The sequence below is a fragment of the Branchiostoma floridae genome, chromosome 3, assembly GCF_000003815.2.
Source record: "Branchiostoma floridae strain S238N-H82 chromosome 3, Bfl_VNyyK, whole genome shotgun sequence".
Classification (NCBI taxonomy): domain Eukaryota; kingdom Metazoa; phylum Chordata; class Leptocardii; order Amphioxiformes; family Branchiostomatidae; genus Branchiostoma; species Branchiostoma floridae.
In genome coordinates, this window is record NC_049981.1 from 9,681,671 (window position 1) to 9,706,120 (window position 24,450).

At 40.4% G+C, this 24,450-nt stretch overlaps 1 protein-coding gene and 2 long non-coding RNA genes across 3 annotated transcripts in view; all 3 read right to left on the bottom strand.

The window, feature by feature from the left end:
- Positions 1–8,342: 8,342 nt before the first annotated feature.
- Positions 8,343–12,460, bottom strand: LOC118411610. Its single transcript, XR_004830694.1, has 2 exons — positions 9,737–12,460; positions 8,343–8,483 (listed from the first exon to the last, which is right to left on the bottom strand). It is a non-coding gene; the product is annotated as an uncharacterized LOC118411610 (long non-coding RNA).
- Positions 12,461–12,479: 19 nt separating this feature from the next.
- The window catches only part of LOC118411608 (ephrin-B2-like), a 74,218-nt gene continuing 62,247 nt past the window's right edge, over positions 12,480–24,450 (bottom strand). Inside the window, exons 2-6 of the mRNA XM_035814068.1 lie at positions 19,499–19,613; positions 16,856–17,018; positions 16,090–16,170; positions 15,683–15,778; positions 12,480–13,191 (exon numbers count right to left, since the gene is read on the bottom strand). Coding sequence (XP_035669961.1) covers positions 13,034–13,191; positions 15,683–15,778; positions 16,090–16,170; positions 16,856–17,018; positions 19,499–19,613 — 613 coding nt within the window. The 3' untranslated portion in view covers positions 12,480–13,033. The remainder of the gene's footprint in view (positions 13,192–15,682; positions 15,779–16,089; positions 16,171–16,855; positions 17,019–19,498; positions 19,614–24,450) is intronic.
- On the bottom strand, positions 17,880–19,193 carry LOC118411609. Its single transcript, XR_004830693.1, has 3 exons — positions 18,829–19,193; positions 18,283–18,390; positions 17,880–18,115 (listed from the first exon to the last, which is right to left on the bottom strand). It is a non-coding gene; the product is annotated as an uncharacterized LOC118411609 (long non-coding RNA).

Below are 24,450 nucleotides of genomic sequence, written 5' to 3' on the forward strand. Positions count from 1 at the left end.
TGTTTTTGGTGCTGGTGCCAGGTGCTGTGTGTATGAAGACATCATAACCCAGGAAGCTGTGGATGGATCCTTGTAGCCTCCTTCACTGGCGTCTCTAGGTCCTTGGGGAAAGTTGTTTTTTTGGGGGGGTGGATGTCGATTCCTAGGGCCGGTACAAGCCCCTCGGTATATATTCCTCTCCCGGCATTTTTCCAATCGTATTCCTGGATAAAAATGGCAAATTGATGTCCACCCCCCAAAAAACAACTTTCGCCAAGGCCCTAGAGACGCCGGTGAAGGAGGCTAGGAACCTTGTGATATTTTGATATCACAAAAGATCCAACCTCCAACTTAAACTATAGTATACCCCAACCTTCTACTTAAAGTGAGAGGTGGGGAGGGGGGCAGGAAAAAGGAAGGTCAGGTTTAATTATGGTTGCAGCAGAACTTGTTTTAATATCTCAGGTTGTGGACTTCCTATGATTGCATTTAAAGTCAGGTACATACATTCTAGCTTTTAGGATGGAGAATAACTTTTATAGGTTTGGGCCCACTTGGGGCTTTTTTGAAATACAATCTGCCATCAAAAAAGTAAAAACAACAGCATATCCAGGACAAAAGAAACAAAAACAGTTCTGCTGTAGTACCAATGTCAATCACCAGGGTGTCCAAACATGATCTTTGTCTCCCCAAGACCTGCCCACATAGCAACTACTAGTATTCTTTTAGAGTCGCTAAAGTTACGCTGACCACAAATAATCAGAAACATACACACCAAAACTATACCACAATTTTTCTTGAAGGTAAGAACATAAAATGAAATACCACACTAAGATTTAGGTACACATTTCCCTTGCCAAAGAATTATCTGTTTTGCTTCTTTATTGCCAAGCATCCTTTGACTCCCAGTATTCCCCTCACGAGTTTGATAAGTCGACCGGTAGCGTGAGGTGAAAAGCGGGCACACACATTGCCTGGGGCGGCCATGTTGTATGAAGGGGCAGTAAAGCATGTAATCTGTAGCTGGATATTTCCCATGTTGGTACACCAAGTAGATTAATCACCAGGTACCAGGTGGACAAAGAGGGAAAGGGGAAGACTCGTAATGCCTATTTCCTTCAAGTCTGCTTAGGACTGAAAAGGGAAAGGACAAACTCATAACACCTGTTTTTCTTCCAAATGAAAGTTTCATGCTATGGATTGAAGGGGAAGGCTCATAACACCTGTTTTCTTCCAAACAAAAGTTTCATTCTTTGGACTGAAAATAGGAAGGGGCAAACTCCTCTGTTTTTCATGAGAATGACAATTTCATGCTTTGGAGAAGCTGGGAACTTTTGATTCCTCTCCAAGCATCATCGGTTCTATTCTCAAAACCCTGGGCTTTGTAGAAGACATTTTTATGCCTGGGCTTTTAGTAATGTTGGTATTCATGGTTGAGGATCTAGATCATGTGTTTTATGAAATATTGACTGGAGAATGATGGTCTGCAGATTCATACACCCGGAACGTATCCCAGAAATGCCCATTCTCCCAGTTTGTGTGCGATGATTGAACGCTGCAATAGAAATATGCCTGATTTACGACGCGTTTCTATCCATTTGGAGGAATTACTAGGACATACAAATCATGTCAGATTTATAGTATATTGCAATAACGTGGAAAGCTGGGATTTATTTAGGAGTTTGCTGCACTTTGCAAAAAGGCCTGACGTGGTAATATTGGACATTTGGGTATCACTTTATGTAGGAAGTGCCCGTTATTCCAGAAGTAAACACGATTTGCGCTTACTTCTCCCAATTCCTGATGGTTTCCTTGAGATTTCAAACACTCAAAAGATTTTAGCTCAAGGCTCTTCTAGACTCTTTAAGTTTGAGGCTCCAATCTTGGTAAAGCCTTTGTCATTCAAACCTTTAAGATGCTGGAACTTACAGCTGATATATCTAGCTACCCAACAAAGAGCACTGTGACAGCCGTTCTCAACGCATGGTGCTTTCAAATTGCACCGGATGGTGGTTTCAAACTGGAATATTTTGAAAATGCCGCAATTTGAAAACCTGTCCGTCAACTTAATTGACATCCCTAGATATCCCATAAATACAACCAATATAACGTCAGGTTACTCCGCAAATAAATTTGAACTAGCAATACAAGTATATCATGCATTTGTACATAGACCAAAAAAAAGAGATGCTTTACTCTAAAATTTGCCAGATTGGTGTTCATCACTTACCCTGAAAAATTGCAACGAATAAAGAGTAGGCAACTAAAGCTGTATTGTTAGTTCACCTTTATTCGATGGTGAACCTATATCGATCCATTGTTTTTAATAACGGTATTATGGGATGTTAAGTCAACGGACTGTGGTTTCAGAATGCAATAATTTGAAAATTTGAAGAAAAAAAAAACGCTCGCAGTGTGCTAGCTATTTGAACCTTCTACAATGTCTGGTAGAGTTTGGGATATCGTGACAATCGAAATTGAGCAATTTTCTGCCAGACAAAGTCAACGTCACAGGACAGGGACCGAATAATGAAGCCAGCATGCTGATAGAATGTTTTCCCAATGGCATTTCCCACTGACCAAGGCAATTCCATCTGTTGCCAGGTATGCCCGTCATGATCCCATAATTGGCATTCGCTTCTGCACCATCGCACGTCTCGCGGCTCCTGTGAGAGCAATTTACGAGAGAAGTCAGGACCCTGGAGTCAATAGAGCTGACCCGAGCCCCCCCTGTGATCTTGTATCGAACACCTCAAATCGCTGCCGCTGAAAAACAAGCTCGAATTAGGGCGAGAAGATGGGACTTCGAGCTATACAATCAGCTGTTATTCCTATGACATCTGACATGGTCTTCCTGATGGAAGAATTAAATGATCAAGTTAGGTAATAGGGTTGAAATCTATAGATTTTGACCATGAAATAAGAATAATTTTCGAACTTGAGTTGGTCTGGCTAAGAAAGGGTGACGAGGGGAATGAAAAATGTAATGTTAGCGAGTTTGTGTTTCATTAAAACTTTGCTCAGCCTTTCCTACTATGTGCTTTGAAAGTTTCAGATTAAAAGGAACCTCGCTGAGATATAGATGTCTGTTGGAACAATGAAGTCTGCTTGAAACTTACTTCTTACTTAGAGAAACGAATGGTCCCATATATGGGTGGGTACCGGTACAGAAAATTCAGGTGTAGGTACGGTTCAGGTCCAGAGAATCAGGGCCTGAATCTAGACCTGATTGTCTGTGAAAACTTGTGAATGGACAATACTCAAAAGAATGATCCATTTCGCTACAAAGAAATCTGTTTTGTGGAGTATTCGGCTCCCAATGACGTTTATAAAATGCTGCAAGGCTAACTGCCACTGTACGATTGACTATAAAACTTATTAGAAGTGACTAAAGACTTTAACGTGAGGTGCCTTAAGATGGTATCCGCCCTAAGATGGCACAGATTTCGTTGATTATCGACAACATAGAGGTGACACGTTAGGTGTTATTACTTTGTTTCGAATTGTTGAATATTAGTCTATCAGCCATGTTTGTATACGTCGATGACTGAGGTTAGACATTCGGGTAATGAGATACGCCAAACAGTAGGCACTCAAGCATCTGGATATGATTTTAGAAACGGACAGACGTTTTCAAACTAGGGATCCATTCGAGCGGAGGGATAGAAGAGTCAAGAAAAAATGTGGGAGAATTTACTTAATTAATTATTTTTTCTAAATACCGATCATATCAATTTTGTATGATTCAGACAGGATGTGGCACAGTGCCATGCCAAAGCCAGTGTCACTGACCGATAGTAAGCGGAAGCTGTCTAAAACGTCTGGCCGTCTCCAAAGTCATATCTAGTTGATTCAATAACTATTATTGTGGTGTATCATGTTTTATTGTTAGTCTAAAGACACATTGTATTCTGTACACTCTTTCCGTATGCAAAGTAAAACGCTTACCAACAACTCTGTTTGTACTTTCAGTTTACGACAACACAATGTACCGGTTACAACTGTTGTTTGATAAAGTTCTATGATGATTTGCTCTCTCTGTGTGTTGATTCAATTCGTATTTCTGAATCAGACTAATTATGTAATTACTTACAGCTGCGTCTAACGAACAGTGGAATCTATAATCATCATAATTTATCTATTTAGGTTAGTTCTAACGGAAAAGGTGTCTTATAAGCAATATATTATACTCCATTGCTCACTGTTGTATTAAGAACAGTTGTCAAAGTAGCTTAGAGACTCTCGTTGGCGGAATACTGATTTTTAACATTTGGTTTGGTTAAAAATATATTTTATTATGAGACCACGAATAAAAATTGCAGAGAGCTACTCCAGACACAGACATGAATACATGTGGTTATGTCGTTCCATGGCTTGGAGTGACAGCCTCCCATGCTTGTCTCCCATGTTCGAGCCTTGGGCGGCGGAACTGATCTAAGCTGTTCTATGGCTTAGGAGATCACTAGTTCTCTGTCAGGGAATTTAGTGTCTCAAAAACACTAGGGCCCTTCGCGGTGCCCTCAAGGCTGGTCTGGCCACGCCAGGCTGTGCCGCAAGACGTCACGTAACACGATGTCAGAATTATACCAAATAAAGAGAACTATCGTCAAATTTACTCATTCTAAGTTCATTTACCCACAATTTACCAGACTCTTTAGGTTTAATATTAAATGGAAACTTATAGTATTAATATATCATTGTTCAATTTTCTATTCACCCGACACCCGACACCCGCCTCCCCCCTAAAAAAATTTACAGTACCTACACAAAAATTATCTTTCACTTGTGGTTTTGAATACTAAAAAGACGTTTGGGTAAATTATGTTCATATGCACCTGTAACACAGGTGAGATTAATTAAGCTGAATATATTAATTGCTATGGTAACGAATACACTGTAAAGACGATGAGACTTGGGTGTTGCTGATTTGATGTTTTAATGCACTTGTTTCAATTCAGTTCACAATATATGAGACCCGTATTCTGAACCGTCATATGTTTCTTGTAAATGAAAGAGGTTTGGACAATATCATTATACATGTATCAAATATCAGATAAATTGTCGGAATTAAATCGAAGCATTCACTTAAGAAAAGCGGTATAGTTCTTTTTACTGTTCGCACATGTACGAAGTTCAAGGATTATAATTACGCACACTTACAAGAATAGAAAACATTGGTGAAAAGAAGTATACATTTCTGAATTCGTCCCTTGTGTTCCCAATGTTTCTTCTTAGAAGCAACAACGACATGGTTCTTGTTGTCAACATCATCAAAAGCTTCCCCTGTCTGTGAAGTCCCTCGTGGTTGTGCTGGAAGAACGTTTGCAGCAACTGTAAAACACCATAAACAATTCTATGTTTAAATAATAAAAGGTAAAAAGATACGCTTTTTGCGTTTTATCATTACCTTCATCGACATAAACACCTTTTAACGTACGATATTATTCTACATAGATTTAAGAAGAAGTTGGGGGTCTGAAAAATATATATCTCTATGATCCAACACGTAAACAAAAGGGAGTTTCTGCAGTAGCTAATACATTATATTTACGAATTATTAGGAAATACGCAGGTGAAGCTGTACTCACAGACACAGATTTGGTTGTTAATACTTCATTTCCACCAGATAGATGATTGAATGACAGAAAGATACTAGAAAGGTTGGGGGACGAACAGAAAACTGAAACTCATGATCGAATCTCCCCACATAAAGTGTTGGGAGAACGGTCAGACTACGAGAACAAGGAACTATTAGAAAGTTTAAAAGCAGGAAGGCGGCATACGCGAAGACTACAGTTGCATTACGTTCCTTTTGCTACCATCTTAAAGAATCCTTTAATACCGGGTGAAAAGCTGGTTGGCGTCCCTCCGAACCCTCTATTAAACATTCCCAGCTTCTCTGCCTCGCGTCTGAAGCATCGCCACCATGTTATGTGTCACCTGTGCGGGAAGTATTGATAATAATCACCTGCGGAATTTTTCTCCACTGCTTTTAATTTCATCTCTACTATTGGGATGGCTTACCACCTTTACACCATGTTTTAGTTCCTGTGACGTATGCAAATGTGACACTGTCCAATTTTCAAATCACAGGCGAACGATGTCGATTTTTGGTGAACAAAATTTCACAAAGAAATATGGTAATAGGCTCCCGTAGCCTTTTTCAGGCCACAGGGACAGTGGGTTGCTATCCACTGTGTCTAGGGCTAATGAAAATAGATTCCAATACAGACACAGCTGAAGTCAAGTTCCCATTTCTACTCCTGCATGGGTGGAGTGAGGAAAGTCGTGTAAAAAGTGCCTTTCTCAAGGGCAAAACATCCGTTTCATGTCGGGAGATTTGAAACCAAGACCTCTAGTTCTGGGCCCAAACACCCTAACCGTTACGCAAACACGATGCCAAATCTGCTTTAGGCCAGAATTAAATAATTCATTTTTTCTCATTTCAAAGAGAAATCATGACAAAGCTGTTCCTATCCATCTTGAGAAGCTTTCTTTATGTCTCATTCACTGCAAACTCCAGCAATAGCTGCTATCTTGGCACTTTATCCAAGGACAGTCGATGTAATGTTGATGTTGTCTTCCCAACTGCTCTGCAATTCTAACAAGGATTGGTAAATATAACTTCTTTGAAGTTCAAGGTGCCAGAATTTCTGTCAACAGTAATAGTGAGCATCTGATAAGCTACTTGTGTTGTCTGACGCTGCTGTCAATCAAATGTGTTGCCATGGGTACATACCTTGAAGCATTGTGAGTAAAGCTCATTATCAGAAGCATCAGGAATTGTGCAGTTCCACTTAAGCTGTGTTTAGCATTGCCGCGGGGCTTTCCACACTGGTTGTAGACGATTCCATCTTTACAGGGTGCTGAAGTCAATTCATGATAAGTAGGAAAACAAGCTACTTCTTCAATATTGCAGTAGCATGTACTAAACAAGAGAAATATCAAATACATTAATTTTACATTTTAGCATTAGACTTTTATAGACTAGAGAAGTTGCTTACTGTTTTACCTGTCATTTTTTGTCACTTGCAACTAGCCCTTCAGCAAGAATTTGGAATAAACTTTATTTATGATATTTATCTATTAAAGTGAAGTTCCACTGCAGTACTGTAGGAAGCCACTAGGAGGCCCATTATGTTCACTTGACCTCCATTTTTCCTACCCTTACCCATGTACCAAGCTTTTTTTAGTTATGTAGTCCAGACACACAAGCACACACGCACGCATGCACGGCACCAAAAACTTCTTGGCAAAGTCAATAATCATGTCCATATTTTATATCTATTGTATAGAGTCAGTAATACAACTGACTTCAACATAGCTAGGGAATTGGCCATGTTACAATTGCTTTCATCCAAAAATATCCTTCCAGAATTATGTCCTTTCCTGTAATCACCCACTCTGTGACCGTATTTCACTTTCAAGTACACAAAAGCGTCCCAGGGAAACACACTTTCCATCTCAGAAGGCAAAGTTCAGGAATGTTATTTCCCATCAAAGAACAAGGGTCATGTATGGCCAGCTAATATGTTTGAAAATGTGTCAGTTTTATGACAGAGGCTTGGCGATGCTGTCACCATAAAAAAGAAAGAGGGATTCTATAATGGGGCTATGGGATTTTATATGCATATCAACAGAGAATCACATCTTTGGCAATTGGAAAAGCAACTTGTTATGGTAAGTATGGTAAACAAAGTTGTTTGTTTGTTTGTATTGCATATTCAAGTGGCAGATGAACACCACATTGCATTATAACCTGGTAAACACCCTTATACTGTGCTACTGAAGAGTACAAACAGCATATCCAGATTTGATTGATCCGCTAAAGGGCATGAAAAGTGTGGTATCTTTATGGGCTCAAGGTGTGGCTCTCTCCAAACATGGGATCTCCATTGAACGTCTTTTCTAAGGGACTAACCAAAGCTCACTCACTCACTCACTCACGGCCCATAACCACAGTGGTCATAGGGGCTCCATGACATCCATCAGCGGTGATCTTTGCCCATCTTGCTCTGTCCTCTGATCAGTTGTTCAGTGCTTAGGCCAGTCCAGACCTTTATGTTGTCGAGCCACGTCTTCCTTGGTCTACCTTGTTTCCTCCCTCCTGCTACTGTACCTTGTAGTATGGTCTTAGCAAGAGTGTTGTGTTGGCATATGTGGCCAAACCAGTTCAGTTTCCGACGCTTGACCGTTGACATGAGTGGTTCCTGCTTGCCACATGCTGCCTCCGCTTGCTGATGTACCAATCTGTTTGTCCTCCGTTTAACAGGGAGGAGATGCCGAGGTTTTCACCAGGTGCTAGTGTTGAAGTCCTGAAAGGCATTCTATCTCTGAAACAATAAAGACTAAGGAGCCATGGGCATTGGTGATTCAACATTTTAATGTTTTTGCTTCAAATAACAATTAACACTGAATATTGGCATCCATTCTTTTTGCCGTATATTTACATCACTCGTGACATTCCACAAGTAAACACACCAGAAAATCATCGGAAAAAAAAACTGCGCAAAACTCAGGACTTCTCAGAGCTTCAGGACTATTCCATTTACAGGAAGGGGATGACAAAAAAGTAGGAAGACAGTAAACATTTTGTACATTTCTATCATTGGAGGTTCCTTTACAATTTCAATTTCATATTTGTTTTATTTTTAAATTTCATGTTAAACAATCAACTTTGATTCCCATGTCATCGGTAATTTTATACACTGGGACACGTTAAAGGAAGTTGCCAATGATTTCTACAAAGTCAAAAACAAGCAGTATTTATACTCAACAATTTCAACTTCAAAGTAGCTTTTCAGCATAAAAAGATTTCACTGATACTCCTTTCCACATGTTACATAGTGCACAACGTCTTCTAAAAGGCCGCAACTTTTTCTAAAACTCGTTGGAAGAAAAGATTAGTTTGATATACATCTTGTAGATGTATTATAGCATGAAGAAATGACACAAACATATAAAATATAAGTTTTATCTTTTTGCTTTCTCAAGTCCTCTATCAAATCAAAGAAATCCTGTGAAATGTGAAAATACCAAACAGCACAATTATTGTATCGATGATACAACACCATACTTCATACTACAAGACTAATACATGACTAAATTAATCACAGTTCAACTTTTATTAAGAAGAACAAATACATTATATGCCTGACAAGATTAGTTACAAATATAGCACACTATTGAAATCCATTTCATCATACATAACATACACACGTCATAAGCTGCTTCAAAATCAATGTAACATTTAAAAAAAATTAAAATAGCAAAAGTAATAAGCCTACTACATTATTAGTGCACATTATTGTCTAGTATGGCACATTCAATGTTGCCTGTGATAACTTAAGGTAAGCAAGTTGATATGACATACAGATTAACCCATTAACTTTACACAAAACTTATTAACTTGTTCACCATTATTACCAAATCAATTGGCCTTTTCAAACCAACATTCGTTCAGTGCAGTTCAATGGCATATCTATAACTTACCCCAATAACATTATTTTACAATGTCATAAACGTAACAGTTATTGCAAGACTCTGCACATGATACATGTATATGTTTCTTATATTCAATAAATTCAAATATACCATAAGTCAGGGTTAGGCCATGTGGATTGGATTATATGGATGACATCTGCACATGCATCGATTTTCACCCTGTAAATCATACAAATCAGCTACAAAATGAGCATATAGATTACATTCCACAAGTAAACACACCAGAAAATCACCCCCCCCCCCAAAAAAAAACAACTGCGCAAAACTCAGGACTTCTCAGAGCTCCAGGACTATTCCATTAACAGGAAGGGGATGACAAAAAAGTAAGACGACAGTGAACATTTTGTACATTTCTATCATTGGGGGTTCCTTTACAATGTCATATTTGTTTTATTAAAAAAATTATTAATGTGAAAGTAAGCCAAACTCGAATCCAAAGAAGATGAGAAAGAACAAAAAGCGAAGAATTCATAATCTGGTATATCATACTTCGTGCCTTGAGAATTGGTAAACCTTCCTGACCATCTGGACAATTTTTTTTTTTTTTACACACACTCGCATCAGCATTGGGATTCCCAAAGAATGTCATCCATATACAATCAAGTCATCATGGCCTTAGTCTAAATCATTGACATTGTAGAAAAGAAGGCTCAAGCCCGTTATACATAGCCAACCATGGCCTCCTGACCTTCTCCAGACTGTGGTTGGGAATTAGTCATGTCATCTGTAGTTGGGAGTTGGTCAGTCAGGTTGCCTACTTGTCTTTAATCAAATTAATTTGAACCAATGAATTTCAAAATATAAAAGTTGTAAAAGTCACATTCTGCTTGGATGCGATCAGAGGAGTGCACTGCAGCTAGAATTGGATGGATTCCAGACTACTTCCAACCCAACATTGACCTTGGTTAGGCAGTGATCCGTCATGGGAAGGTATCGAATGTGTGACAGGGCTTTACCAGTATACCCCACCCCCCATCTTTGTCACATGAACACAAAAGAACCTCCCTCTCCCCTTCCTCCATATTTGTACATTACAGAAAATACATGCTGAAGCCCCTCATGGCATGACGTTGTACATAAAGACAGAACTTCTATTTTTTCTACCATTCCTTCCACTGCCCTGGATGTACATCAACACATGGTCAGTTGCCCCCCTCCCTCCTTTGAAAGGACTGTACAAAGTAATTAGTGAGTAATTAGTGTTGGGAGGAATTAGGAATGTCATTAAGTCCAAGGTCAGTCCAAGGTGATGCTCACTTCCATCGCATTTTCTAATTAACGAAGACTGCCAACAGGGATTTGAGTTGCTTGACAAAGAGGTTTTTCCCTGTTTTCTGTCTGACAAACTTGTCTTGGACAAGTTGTTCAATGTTTCTTCACCAACCCAGCCCACATTGAAGCCCCCCCTCTATATTAACACTGGTAGGTGCAGAAGTATAGCATAGTGTCCTATACACAGTCACTACAAGTTCAGCAGAATTCTAGGTACACACTACATCAAAAACTGTACAACGTTTCTTTTTCCAGATACACACACCTTGCCACTGCGTTGAGGCACAGTTATCACCCAAATTATGGTGACTATCGTATAATAGTTTCCCACAAGCCACAGATAATTTACAATTCCAATTATCATAAAAATTCATAGAGAAACAGTAATCCAACACGCGTGCATATACTTTGATGCAAGCAGTACATTTCTGTTCAGGAGACAAGGAACAACCTGAACGGTCATTTGGAGTTAAACACCAGGAATTACTGAGAATATACCCCACTTGACAACCAATTAGAATAGACTGATTTGTACTATCCTGATATATGAATGCTCTAAGTTTCCACCATTTGAATGTGAAAACTTCATAATAAGATGTTAATCATCAGCAGTAAAATGTTTTCCATATTCAAGTAAATCATCAAAACAATTACAAAGATAAGATCCTTTTGCAGTACATCACCTAAAATTGCAAATTCATGATGCCATAAATTTTTCCATTAATCATTAAGTGCCCTGATATTTGAATCTGCAGGTTTTTTTGCAAGATGTATTTTTTCGACCTCTCAAAATGAAGAACGTCAAAGTTGGTTACATATGTTGGTGCAAGATTTTGTTTCTCTTCGTATTTATATACAAGAGCTGTCAGAGAGCTGTCTGAGGTGCTGACCCACAGGCTGCTGTCCCAAGACTGTGTTTTGAACAGCATTGCAAGCATGGCTGTTCTCTGGACCAACCGACAAGCAAAGGTGTGCCAGTCACCAGTGTAGGAGCTGTCTATGCTGAAGTAGTTGTAGCTGTCCATGAACAGCTACTAGAGCTATCCATAGCCCAGGCATTGCTATTACAGCTTTCTATGATACTGAAGCAGCTATTAGATGTTCCCATTGTTTAGAGGTGCCCGCCATACTGAAACAGATACTACAGCTGCCCTCAGTACTGGGACAGCTGTTGCTATACATTGAACAGAAACAGCTATAGAGCTTTCCATGGTACAGCATTTTAGAACTGTCCATGTTTAACAGTTAATTAACAGCTGTCCATGGTATTGAAAAGGGTATTAGAGCTGCCCACAGTACTGAAACAGGTACTGCTGTACATTGCATTGTAACAGCTATTAGAGCTCTCCATGGTACTGTAACAGCCATTAGAGCTGTCCTCGGTACTGAAAATGCTATAATACAGCTTTCCACCAGCAGCTGTTGGAGATGCCTATAGTGCTGAATCAGAATTTAGAGCTGCCCACCATACTGAAACAGATATCACAACTGTCTACAGTACTGGAACAGCTGTTGCGGTACTGTAACAGCTGTTGTTGTACATTGAGCTGAAACAGCTATAGAGCTCTCCATTGTACTTAGACAGCATTCCAGAGATGTCTATGGTACCAAAGTGGCTATTACAGCTGTCTATGGTACTGAACCAGCTATTACAGCTGTCCATGGCACTGAACCAGCTTTTAGAGCTGCCAACAGTACTAAAATAGGTACTTGTACTGTAACAGCTATTGGAGATCTCCATGGTACTGAAAATGCTATAATACAGCTGTCCACTGCACTGAAGCAGCGGCTGGAGATGCCCAGTGTACTGGATCAGAATTTAGAGCTGCCCACCATACTGAAACAGATATTACAGCTGTCCACAGCACTGAAACAACTGTTTCTGTCCATTGTACTGAAACAGCTTGACAGTCACACAGTCTCTATATGCCAAAGGCCACAACACTTCCCCACACATTATACTGAAAACTTTTTCAAAAGCTCCCATGACCTTTAAGTTAGTAAGTTACGATAAAGTTGTGCAAAGAATCTCAGTTCTGTCAATATACTACAAATTGGCACATTTTCCATCTATGCTAAGACCACTGCCAGTTTTATACTTTCTTTCCAAAAGTGCAGAAAAAAATCTTTTTTTATAAGACACCACATGAAAAGCTTGATACTTCATAATCATAGCTGAATAACTTTCTACATTCAAAGCCATTTTAGTTGCCCTTTGAGGACGTTTCAGAAGCTTATATTCATTGTCTGAATAAACTATTCACATCTTTGAACTGAGCTATAAGCACAAAATAAGTTGAACACTGGTGAAAATTGCCGCTGCTGTCACGTGTAGTCTTAACCTCGTTCCAGCGCTGGCGTCGGGTGGAGGCAGAAGCTCGTTGTTAGGACTGTTGGCCTGCGTGCTGCTCCCCCCTCCGCCTGGATCAGGTGTGTCTGAAATACATTCAGAGGTATGGTGTGTCGGAATGTCCCAACTCATGTATAGGGAGGTAAGGTTAACATTTTTTTAATCATTTATTTCTTACATCGAGATGTTTCAGTAGCAGAATATGTTTTTACTGGGAGAAGTTGCCAGCCCTTCCCTTTTAATGTGCTTGTGACACCTCTCAAAATGGGACCCTCCTTTAAATTTACACACCTTCTGAAAGATGGGTGTAACCCCATCCAAGATACCATTCTAGGATAACTGTGAAGCTGCTACCAGTTGAGCTACAGGAGCATCCTCAAAGATATTACCTTAACATTACATTTTAGAAAACTACATTTCTCTTAACATCACTGAAGGCATGCATTACATAGAAAGAGCATTTGCACCTTCCACTAGTACTACATGTATTTCCAAAAAGAATTCCAAGATTATATTTTGGACTACAAAATTGCATGGAGCAGCCACATGTTAAATACGGTCGTTGTCTTCATTCATTGTGTTTTTGATTACCTTTGAATAAGAATTTTACCTATTGTAAGTATTTATCAACTCTTCTTACGTTGAAATATTTTTTCTAAGCAACTCCATAAACATAGCAAACATGTTACCCATTTTATTCCTCCCTCTCATGAATTATTTGCATTCCTATCCAAGTTGCTGGTTTCCTAGCCTTCCGCGCTGCCTTTAAAGGTTTATCAAGATTTCCGTGCCACAGGGGAAAAGGAAGTTGCGATGAAGGCATATGCCATCCTGAACTCCTCCAAGTCCTTGTTATCGAACCCTATCCCGTCAAAGATCGCTTCCGTAGCTCATCTTACAGGGAAGACGGCACTGATGGATCGGAGCATTGTCCATACGGAGGGGAGAAGACCTTATCATTGACTGGTGAGACTACCAGAGGGGGTGGACTGACAAGACAGATTCATGGATTATGAGGCTCTAGCAGCTCACCTTCCAGTAATTCATGTCTTCTGTCATGGTAGGGCTGGATGAATACAGTAGTAAGGGCACACCAAACTCATCTATTGGTTGCAGGAAAATTATGGATAGGGAGGGGGCATTTTTTTTTCTTTCTTTGTATTGCATACCTGGTAAACTGCCTCATGGTGTAACATACCAAGTTTGCACTGAAGAGTATAGTAGGACAAATCCATTTACTCTACTCATACTTTGATCGTTGTGGGGAATTCTTAAAGTGCTCAAGGTACGGCTTTCCACAAATGTTCCATAAACATTCCATTATCCAAGGGATGTCCCTAAACAAAGCTAGATACTCATTTACATTTAATCATCTCACTTAATGAAAATGAGTACCAAGATTCAGTTACGGATGTCCTCTTGCATCGGACGTAAAGCAAAAGTCATGTTTTTCAGGAGACTGACACCTCCAGCATGTTTCAGAACCCACAACACTTATCAAAACAGAAAGTTGATCAAATCTATCAGTCTGGTACTACGCAGCTTGTACCCAGTATGCATATGCCCAATGGCAATTTATCAGTTTTGATGTTTGAAATTTTTTCGAAAATACTTTGTTTCTTACTTGAGCTAATATTTTTCACAAAAGCAAAACTTTTTTCAGAAGAGCAAAACTTTGTTACCAGTCTTTCATTTCTTTGTGGTCTGAAAGTAAGAGCCTCTAGAAAATCCCATTCAATTAAAAACCAAACTATTCCTGGCTTCTTCTTCGGTAGGTAATGACCCGGCAGCCTTCCTTAGCTTAATGGTGTGAGGAAAAGCCCATCCTTCATCCGTCACCGTACCAGGCCTTCTAGCTGGGTTGTTGGAAGGGTCATCCTGACTTTGATGTGGTCGGGGACCAGACAAGACGTACGATCCTACAGTGAGCTCCGACACTCCTCACTTTGACAAAACCGCAACGTAATGAACGCTACCGTAGGCCGTCTACAACTCATGTCCCCGCAAGCAGAATTGGACAATGAATCTTGGACTAATTTGGAGGAAGTTCAAAGTGGAAGTTTCAGGGATTGCAGCTTTTGTCAAATGAAACACCAGTGACTGTACATCACTGCTGGCCTGTGGGCAGAAATGCAGCCTGAGGCCATGCAAATTGGATTAGTTCCTTCTTAGAGTTGTCGTTGGGCCTGCCAAGAGCACGGTAGAAGAACTATATTTCAAAGCCGGACCACTACTTGTATGAGCTTCATCTTTCTGTGGCCCAACGGATGCTATATTTCTATCTGTAGTAGCCATAGGATGATTCCTGTAATTCAACTGGTAGCAGCCCGGCAACGTCTGGTCCCAATTGGTTGGTAACTGCATGGGAGACCCTGGTCCAATCCTAGAATGGCACCCGTCTTTTAGAATGGATGTAAAATGGGGGTCCTGTGTTGGAGGACGTGCCTCAAGCACGTTAGAAATGATAGGATAGTAACCCTTCCTGGAAACATATACCCTGCAACTGAAAGAAAAAGGAAACTTGTAGTCCTGTATACTTCAAGGGCACTACAAGGGTTTGTTGAAACGCTTCCTTACCTTCTCTAGGTATGGAGTTTGGTGTGAGGTCCACCACGTAGTGACTGGACTCTGACGTGTTCTCCACTGGAGGAATGATGTTTGTTTGTTGATTGACTGTTGAAAAGTCAACAAAAGAATCATCAGAAGGGTAACATTTGTATTGAATAATGTTTATCTTCACATGGTCGAACCTAACAAAGTACATCAACTTCTTTGTTTATTCTTACTCAAACATCATTATATAGGACCAACCCCTTCACCTCTGTCCTGCCACTTGCTACATTCTGTAATTGACATTGCAAGGTGCCTGCTACCATTGTGGCAGCTATCTGGTACAGATCATTGACTATTTTAAACCTTTGTACTAAAGTACTAAACAAGTTGTTCTTAATCATAACCTAAAACTCTATCTTCAGGATGTGTACCTGTAATCTTGAGTCTCATGCCGTTGCGGCAGTTCCCTCCCACTTTGTTGTCCAGACCTCCCAGTTCAGATGTAGAGGTTGCTGAGAAGAGAAATATCGTTGAGTTAGAGTCTAAATTAGAGTCTGAATTAGACTACCTAATAATATGTTGTTCATGGTGGTCCTATATGTAACAGTAAGGTTCAAGTACTGTCAAACTGATCATGCTTAATGGTCTGACCTTTTGGCAAAGTGGTTAGCAGAGTTGGGTTTGTGCGGGCTCGTTTGTGAGCTAGCAGCCTGGGTTTGGCGCTGGTTTGAATGGACCCTGGAGCCAGGAGACTGTTTCTACTGGCCTCTTACAGTGGTTCCCACACCGGGAATGTAACCCGGCCTTGGTGGTGAGAATGACAAATTCTAACCACTATTGGTTTGGCGCTGGTTCGAATCCCTGGAGCCAGGAGACTGTTTTTACAGGCCTCTTACAGTGATCTCACACCGGGAATGGAACCCCGGGCCTTGGTGGTGAGAATGCCAAATTCTAACCACTATGGGTTTGCTGCAGGTTTGCTCCGGGAGCCAGGAGACTATTTCTACTCGCATCTTTACACATGTTAAAAGGAAGGGCTTAAGCAACCCAGGCTGCTACTGTAATAGCAAGGAAACTACTGTTCTATATGCCATTAGAAACAACAAGGGGCTGAACAAATGAACAAAATCATGACATGCCCCAAAAAATAATTTTTGTCAAAATTTATCAGTTCAGACTGCCTAAGAAGGTCCTTACATATGTAGTAGTAGTCCCTTCCTGGTTTGAACTCCAGACCAAAGGGGGAGGGGCTGAATTCCTGGAACAGCATGGTGAACCTGTTGTCCTGGAATGGTTTATCACATCTTAGTAACATCTTCCCCTGGGAGGCATCGCAATGGACGTAACCTTCCTCCTGTACCTGTAAACATCAACAAAAACAACAACACTTAACATGCACTTTATATGTATTTGACTGTGCAACAACTAGCAGTTATCATCAAAATTGTATACTGTAGATTTTATTTTCTGATGACCTCTCCACTTACCGCCCTCTATCTGTAATTTCCTATAGTATACTACTATAACAGACTGTTTTGTTGTCTTTTATATCATATTTGTACTTGTTGCACCATCTATTGGAGAAGCGCCTTACCTGGTACAGTGTGTTGTACTGTGGGTCCTTACCTGGTACAGTGTGTTGTACTGTGGGTCCTTACCTGGTACAGTGTGTTGTGCTGTGGGTCCTTACCAGGTACAGTGTGTTGCACTGTGGGTCCTTACCTGGTACAGTGTGTTGTACTGAGGGTCCTTACCTGGTACAGTGTGTTGTACTGTGGGTCCTTACCTGGTACAGTGTGTTGTACTGTGGGTCCTTACCTGGTACAGTGTGTTGTACTGTGGGTCCTTACCTGGTACAGTGTGTTGTACTGTGGGTCCTTACCTGGTACAGTGTGTTGTACTGTGGGTCCTTACCTGGTACAGTGTGTTGTACTGGGGGTCCATACCTGGTACAGTGTGTTGTACCAAGGAGGTTATATTCAGAAGGAGATTGGACACAATTTGCCTTCATTCAGTGATGTTCCCCTCAGGTGAGAAGTAACAACTTCACGTCGAGGTGCTAATTACCCCCGATCTGCATACGCCGGCAAGCAAGGGTCCTTTGTTTACAGTCTTTTACAAGATAACTCGCACTGGAACAGTGACTTTAAAACGGGTTTTGAGTGATTTTGAAGAAGTTCTTGAAGAATCGAAGGCACCTGACTGTCTTGCAGACAACACAGAACTAGCAATAGCGATAGCAGTAACATTTTTACTTGTAATACGTGCGGTTTAGCTAAGCTGACCTCACTGTCACAATACATGTAATTAACTGCCACTGCATTTAAACTAACGTATTGCATCTAGAAGTTCATTTTCTAAACGATAATATGTATTTTAAGACCATCAAAAATTCTTACCTTCAAGATCGTTCATACTTTTCTGCAACAATTGTCTTGCGTAGCGGAAATAAATAGACTATGGGTAGGGGGAGGGAAATCTTTATTCATCGCTACCGTCAAGTCAGAATACCGACTAGAAATTGTATGAACTATTTGATCGGAGGTTCCCAAGAAACACTTATTGTGACGTTATTTAGAAGAAACGTTATATTTAACTAAAAACAGAACACGATGATTTAATACCACTCTTGGTTCAGATACGTAAATTTTATTCCGAACTACGTGGCCTTTTCGGCAAGGCCGTATCCACTATGGCGTCGATTTAGTGGTCTTCCCTTCCTCGGTAGTTTTCTGAAAAGCACAAACATGGACTCGATAAGACTGGGAACCTATAGTTAACGTCACATAAACAAGTGAATATGATGTCGCCGCGTGTACCGGGTTGAACTACAAACGATTAGGCGTAATGATCAAAATATCAAGTACAAAATCCCATGTCGCTAGTACATATAACTTCCCACCCTGCCCATGAGTGTGATGGATCCACGGAGTCCGTACTGACACAAAAATAAAGCAAAACTCAAACGCAGATTCCAGTAAATCTAAACTGAGTCCAACGACAAACAATATTTCAATGGATCACCAAAGCATTAAACTATCCAGGAAATTCGTCAGTTTCGGTGGGAAATTTGTTAAATAATTTTTATGGAGACATTTAATACAGAACATTTTTCATATTTTCGAGCAAAAAAATCCCGTACGCATCCACAAAAATGCTTATAAACTCACCCATGTCGATCGTACAGCGGTGAAACACACATCAAAATGGCCGTCAGCGTCTTGTTCAAATGATGCCGCCTTTTGCACACGTCACCCGCGCTTCCCAAATAAGGAAATCTGCGGAAACTGCCGGCATGCCGATCTCAGCCTCGGGTGATCTTCGGCCAAGCTCGGACGCGTGACGTCACAGTCGGGCTCTTCTGATTGGCGCTCGGGTAAAAATGGCGCCAAGCCCTGAACCCAACATCCGATCAAAGCGGCACCGCCGGAGGGCGGAAACAAAAGGCCGCCACGGGAGTTAGCGGGTCTAAACAATACCGCGCAGCGGGGTATTAAGCCCGTCCAATCTCCTTCTGAATATAACCTCCTTGGTTGTACTGTGGGTCCTTACCTGGTACAGTGTGTTGTACTGTGGGTCCTTACCTGGTACAGTGTGTTGTACTGTGGGTCCTTACCTGGTACAGTGTGTTGTACTGTGGGTCCTTACCTGGTACAGTGTGTTGTACTGTGGGTCCTTACCTGGTACAGTGTGTTGTACTGTGGGTCCTTACCTGGTACAGTGTGTTGTACTGTGGGTCCTTACCTGGTACAGTGTGTTGTACTGTGGGTCCTTACCTGGTACAGTGTGTTGTACTGTGGGTCCTTACCTGGTACAGTGTGTTGTACTGAGGGTCCTTACCTGGTACAGTGTGTTGTACTGTGGGTCCTGCCTGCTCCTGTTGAAGGCCCTCGGACACACGATGTCCACCTTATCATCCAGCTCTACTGTAATGGAGTATCCCCATCCTGACAACCTGTGGACAGGTCAAGAAAAAACACTCGTCAACTTCTGTAGCAAGGAAACATAAAAATTACCAGGTCTTATAACTCCCTGATATTTAGAATTGTTATAAATTTCTTGTCCTACTCTTGTGGGCAAGTCTTGCTTACATTCATCTTCAATAATCACTGTTATTGATGTATCATTCAGCCTTTACCCTTCAGTTGCAGGGTTACAACCAAGATTTTGCATCCTACAAAACCCCTTTCAGGCCCTTTGAAAGCTACTGGTCTAAACAGTATTGAGTCTGTAAAACCAACAATCAATCTACACAGCTGTCCTAACAGTCTAGCTGGCAATCCAACTTAATTTAGCAACGCAATTCAAACCACAATGAATCAAAGTGGCACAAAATCAAAGCTTATGTTTCACCATTTGGGTGTGTGCCGACAGGACACAATTCTTAGAGCTACCACGTACATGTGTACATACGTCTTTGTGTCGGGAGCTAGTAATGTTGGAAATAGCGCGGCGGTTTGGACAGGTGTGACCTTGGCTCGACCTTGGTGCTATATGTCACTTAAGATCAACAACAACTACTTCTGAGCAAATGTCAAATCTATCCATCATTGAAAACATGCAACAAAGGGGGAATCCTTAGTTTGGACAAAGAATGCTGTTGATAATTGTAACAAACTTATTGTCATATCTGGGATGTGATACTTTCAATACAGGTGTTACAGACCAGATGATACCTTGGGATATCACCTAGGGCTCTACTGTTCAATATCAGACGGAAAGTGAGGAAATTCTTGTCCCAAGTGTCTTTCTCAAGGACACAGTGTCAGTGAATAAGGGGATTCCAACCCAATGGACCTCCTGGCTATGATACAAACATTCTACCATAAAGCTACATGACATAACTTGATCCTATACAAAAACAGCAAGGAATAGGGTCAACTAGACAAAGTGCTAAGCATATGCAAGAAAGCTATGATCATAGTATCACACAAAAATTAGAATTGCAAACTGACCGACAATTTTTCTGTAGAATCGATGTCAAAGAAAAGTTACTGTAGGAACTTGTATACACAGGAGATACTTCACTGAAGCGAGGCTGTATTGACCTGACTATTGTAGACTTGAGTACCATTGTCTGGGGACCTGCTGTTTTGGATTCCTGGTTGCTAAGTAACAGGAGAGTGATTGACAGTTTCCTGACACACTGGAAGCAGGGTTGTGTCAACAGAGTTGCTGACAGGAATACCGTAAATCTTGAGATGTTGATCTGGGATGGGTTAATTTCAGATGGGGGATCCAAGACATTGTGAATGTGTTTCTGACCTACTACTATAGCACTAGAGAATTATTTTGACTGCAAACTTAAGACTGACAAAACATGATTTGTACTTTGTAATTTATACTTCTACAGCAAAATTCAGCTCATGCTAAAATACGTGACTTTGCAGTATCTATGGGAATAAAAGACTGTTGCAACATTGTGAGGAAATTTATGGGGTTATAGGGAGTCAGGATGGAGAGAGGCATTGACCATGATTTTCACAAAAATTTACTACGTCGCTGGGAATCCTGTGAAAGGAAATTATTATTATAATAGCTTTCCCCACAAGTTATGACAGGAAATAATGTATAACACATACCTCACAAAAGAATTGTGAATTTTAAATACAGAATTTAATCTGAAATACCCAGTATACAAAACCAGTCTATCATGCTATGTGGTGCTATGTGGTAGTGTATATCGGTTATGCAGTGCAGATACATACCTTTCATCTATACAGCTAAAGATGATGATGGCTGTTTCTACAGCTAAAGAAGATATGTGGTATATGACAACATTGCAGGCTTATGCATATAAAACTTGTCCTAAAAAAAGCTATGCCTAAGAGGCAATCTGAATGTTACATTCAAAACCGTCCCATTTCCAAAGCCTTAAGAATCACACCTCAGAAGCTAAATGTGTATTTTATACCCATAGTCTACATTGTGATCACCACACTGTCAAGAATCGTTCCAGTCGCATACACATGGCTCAAAGAGCGCCACAATTTCTCCTATCCGTGGTTTTTCCCGTGGGGATGAACAAGAAAGAAAGTCTCTTATCATCGGGGAACATCCGTGGATTCGGCGGGGCCAATTCTTCAACCGTTTGACGCAATTCTCAGATAATGCAGCGATATTATACATCACTTACAATGGAAGTTATAACTGTTACAGTGAAAGATGACTCAGCTGCATTGGGCAAGAAATAAATCTCAAAAAGTGGAAGTGAGGACCGGAAATATGACTTAAAACTTTCCTGAGAGTGCCAGGTTAACGTAAATGTTGAAATTTTTGCAGTGGTGAACTGAAAAACTTATTTCACTGTGAACCAAAAGACTGTAAATGCTCCATTTCCTCCCAGCTACCGCAAGATCAAATCCCTGCAAAATTTCTAGGGCATTAACAGTATTCATTAGACTGGTATGATAGTATCTAATGATGCTATTCTAGCTCTGACTCAATCCTCTAATCGTTTCACTTCCCCAAATAATCTGAAACCCATTTAACAGAGGGTCACTTAGCAATGTTTTATATACTTTGAAATATGGGTGAAATCTCTGATTGGCTCCAAGTTGTGCAGTCATCTGTAACGGGGATCGAACAGGCTTTTGTCGCACTGACTCTGAGAGATATTCAATAGCTGGAATCATTGATCGTGCCAACCCCTTCTTGAGTTACTTTCTTTCAAAGTCTAAAAAAAAGCAGCCCCTGCAGTTCCAAAAAAGCTGGTAGGTGCCCATATCTATGCCAGTTACTCTGTCCCAAGAGCATTTACCAGTCAAAAATCATGAATACAGCATATCCAGAACATGAGATATCAAAGCTGGAAGTTCTGCTGCAGCACCGTAGAAAGCTGCTAGGAGACCCAATATGAAATTCCACCTCTTTTATACCCACCTACAAAATATCATAAAAATCCATCAACAGCTTCTTGAGTTATACTTTTCATAGGCAAACACACAAAAAAACACTATAATAACATAATCTTCTTGGTGAAGATAAAAATGCTCTTCGCAGTTATGTCTGACAGCCAGCTCATGAATAGCTAACAAATGACTGACAAATCCTTACTAAATCCTGTTATATAGAATTAACCCTTCACCTGCTAAGCCTACCCTTCCACATTGAGCTTGTATTGGACACAGGGTCAGGTGGCAAGAAGGAGGTGAAAAGGACAGCGGAAAACACATTTAGGTAGCGGCTTCATTACAGGGTGCCTTAACTTCCTGAAAAGCCAGCTCTATTTCCTATCATCTCCACAGAATTGCCTCGCTTATCACGAACGTACATCTGTTTGGCCACAGGCTCTAATATCGGCGCCTCCTGGCACCGTTCCGGCACAGTGCAGTAGTGAATTCATCACTGCATATTGTTTGATACAACCTGCTCATTTATCGCACCAAAATAGTGCAGAGTTGTGTTAAGACGTCACTACAAAAACTAAGTCTAAATATGATACATTACTAGCAGTGCTCCAGTGAAGTTAGAACTTGTATTCTGATTCTGTAGGTTTAATGTATGGAAAAGGTTCGAAATTGTCTAGAATAAGTTCCTCATTATGCTTTGATGAAATACTCGCGCTTGCTGTTACTTCTATCATCAAGCGTGTTATTGAGCATGTTCAACTATTCTGATTCAGTGTAATGAGCATGATGCTTATCTTTTGTCAGTCACATTGATTAAAACTTTTTACATCCCTGCTAAACCATATTTTGTCTGTTGATATTGTGTGAGGCTATGCTAGATATAATGACTCTCTAAGAGGGAAACATAAAATACTTTTTTGCGAGGCAAAACATGGCATATCATGAATCAACATTTTTGTGAATTTCTTGTTGTATTATTCATCATTGCATATTTTTACCCAGCTTGCTCGAATACATACAAATAGCAGAAAATTGAAGACAGGAAATGATTCCAGGACCTTTGACCTAACTTCCTGTCAGTGTTTCTTACATACCTAGCATGTGGAAACCAATTATTCTTATGTATTCAAAGAACTATGGACAGACAAGCAAACAATTGACAAATAGACAGAAGGAAAACAAAACCTCCGTACAGAAAGGTAAAACAGTATAGGGACCCAGCAATTTCTTGTTATGTCAAAGAGAAGACGGCAAGTTTTCCACTTTAAATTTGTTCTGGCCATCTTATGGGACTGCCTTCATTTCCTAGAATACATGAAACACAATCCACAATTGGTTACAGGCAATCTCCATTAGTCCACAGGAGAATATATATATCAAGCAGCACATGTCTCGTAGCCTGCAACTATTGGGGAAAGTAATGCACTCTGGACAAAGTACTTTTGCGGTGTTGGAGAAGAGCCAAACAGAAGAAATGTCTACTGTATCCCATTCAAATTTGGTGCAGGCCTAATGCACGCTTAATGTTCCCGAGTTTGGCAATAGTTAGAGAAACATGAGCTTCCAAATTGTGTCTACATGTTCAAGTCATCCTTAGGAGCTTAGGCCGGCGTATTTCAGGACAAATTGGCAATGTGAACATGGTGATAACCTTGTTATTCTTCAATTTATGGGATAGAGCAGGGAATGGTATGGAGTAAGAAAGGTTTGGGGCTGAATGACATTCAAACTAGCAGTGTGGTACACAGTGCTGAATTATATTTCTCCCTGTTACTATTTGTTGTGACAAAATGAACAACTACACAGGCACTGCTGTCCATGGTATTATTTCTTGTGCTAAAACAAACATTCATACAGACTTTGTTGTCCCTGGTGCTGTACAGCATAAACAAAAAACAATGCTGTCCCAGGTGCTGAATACCATTCACACTTACACTGCTG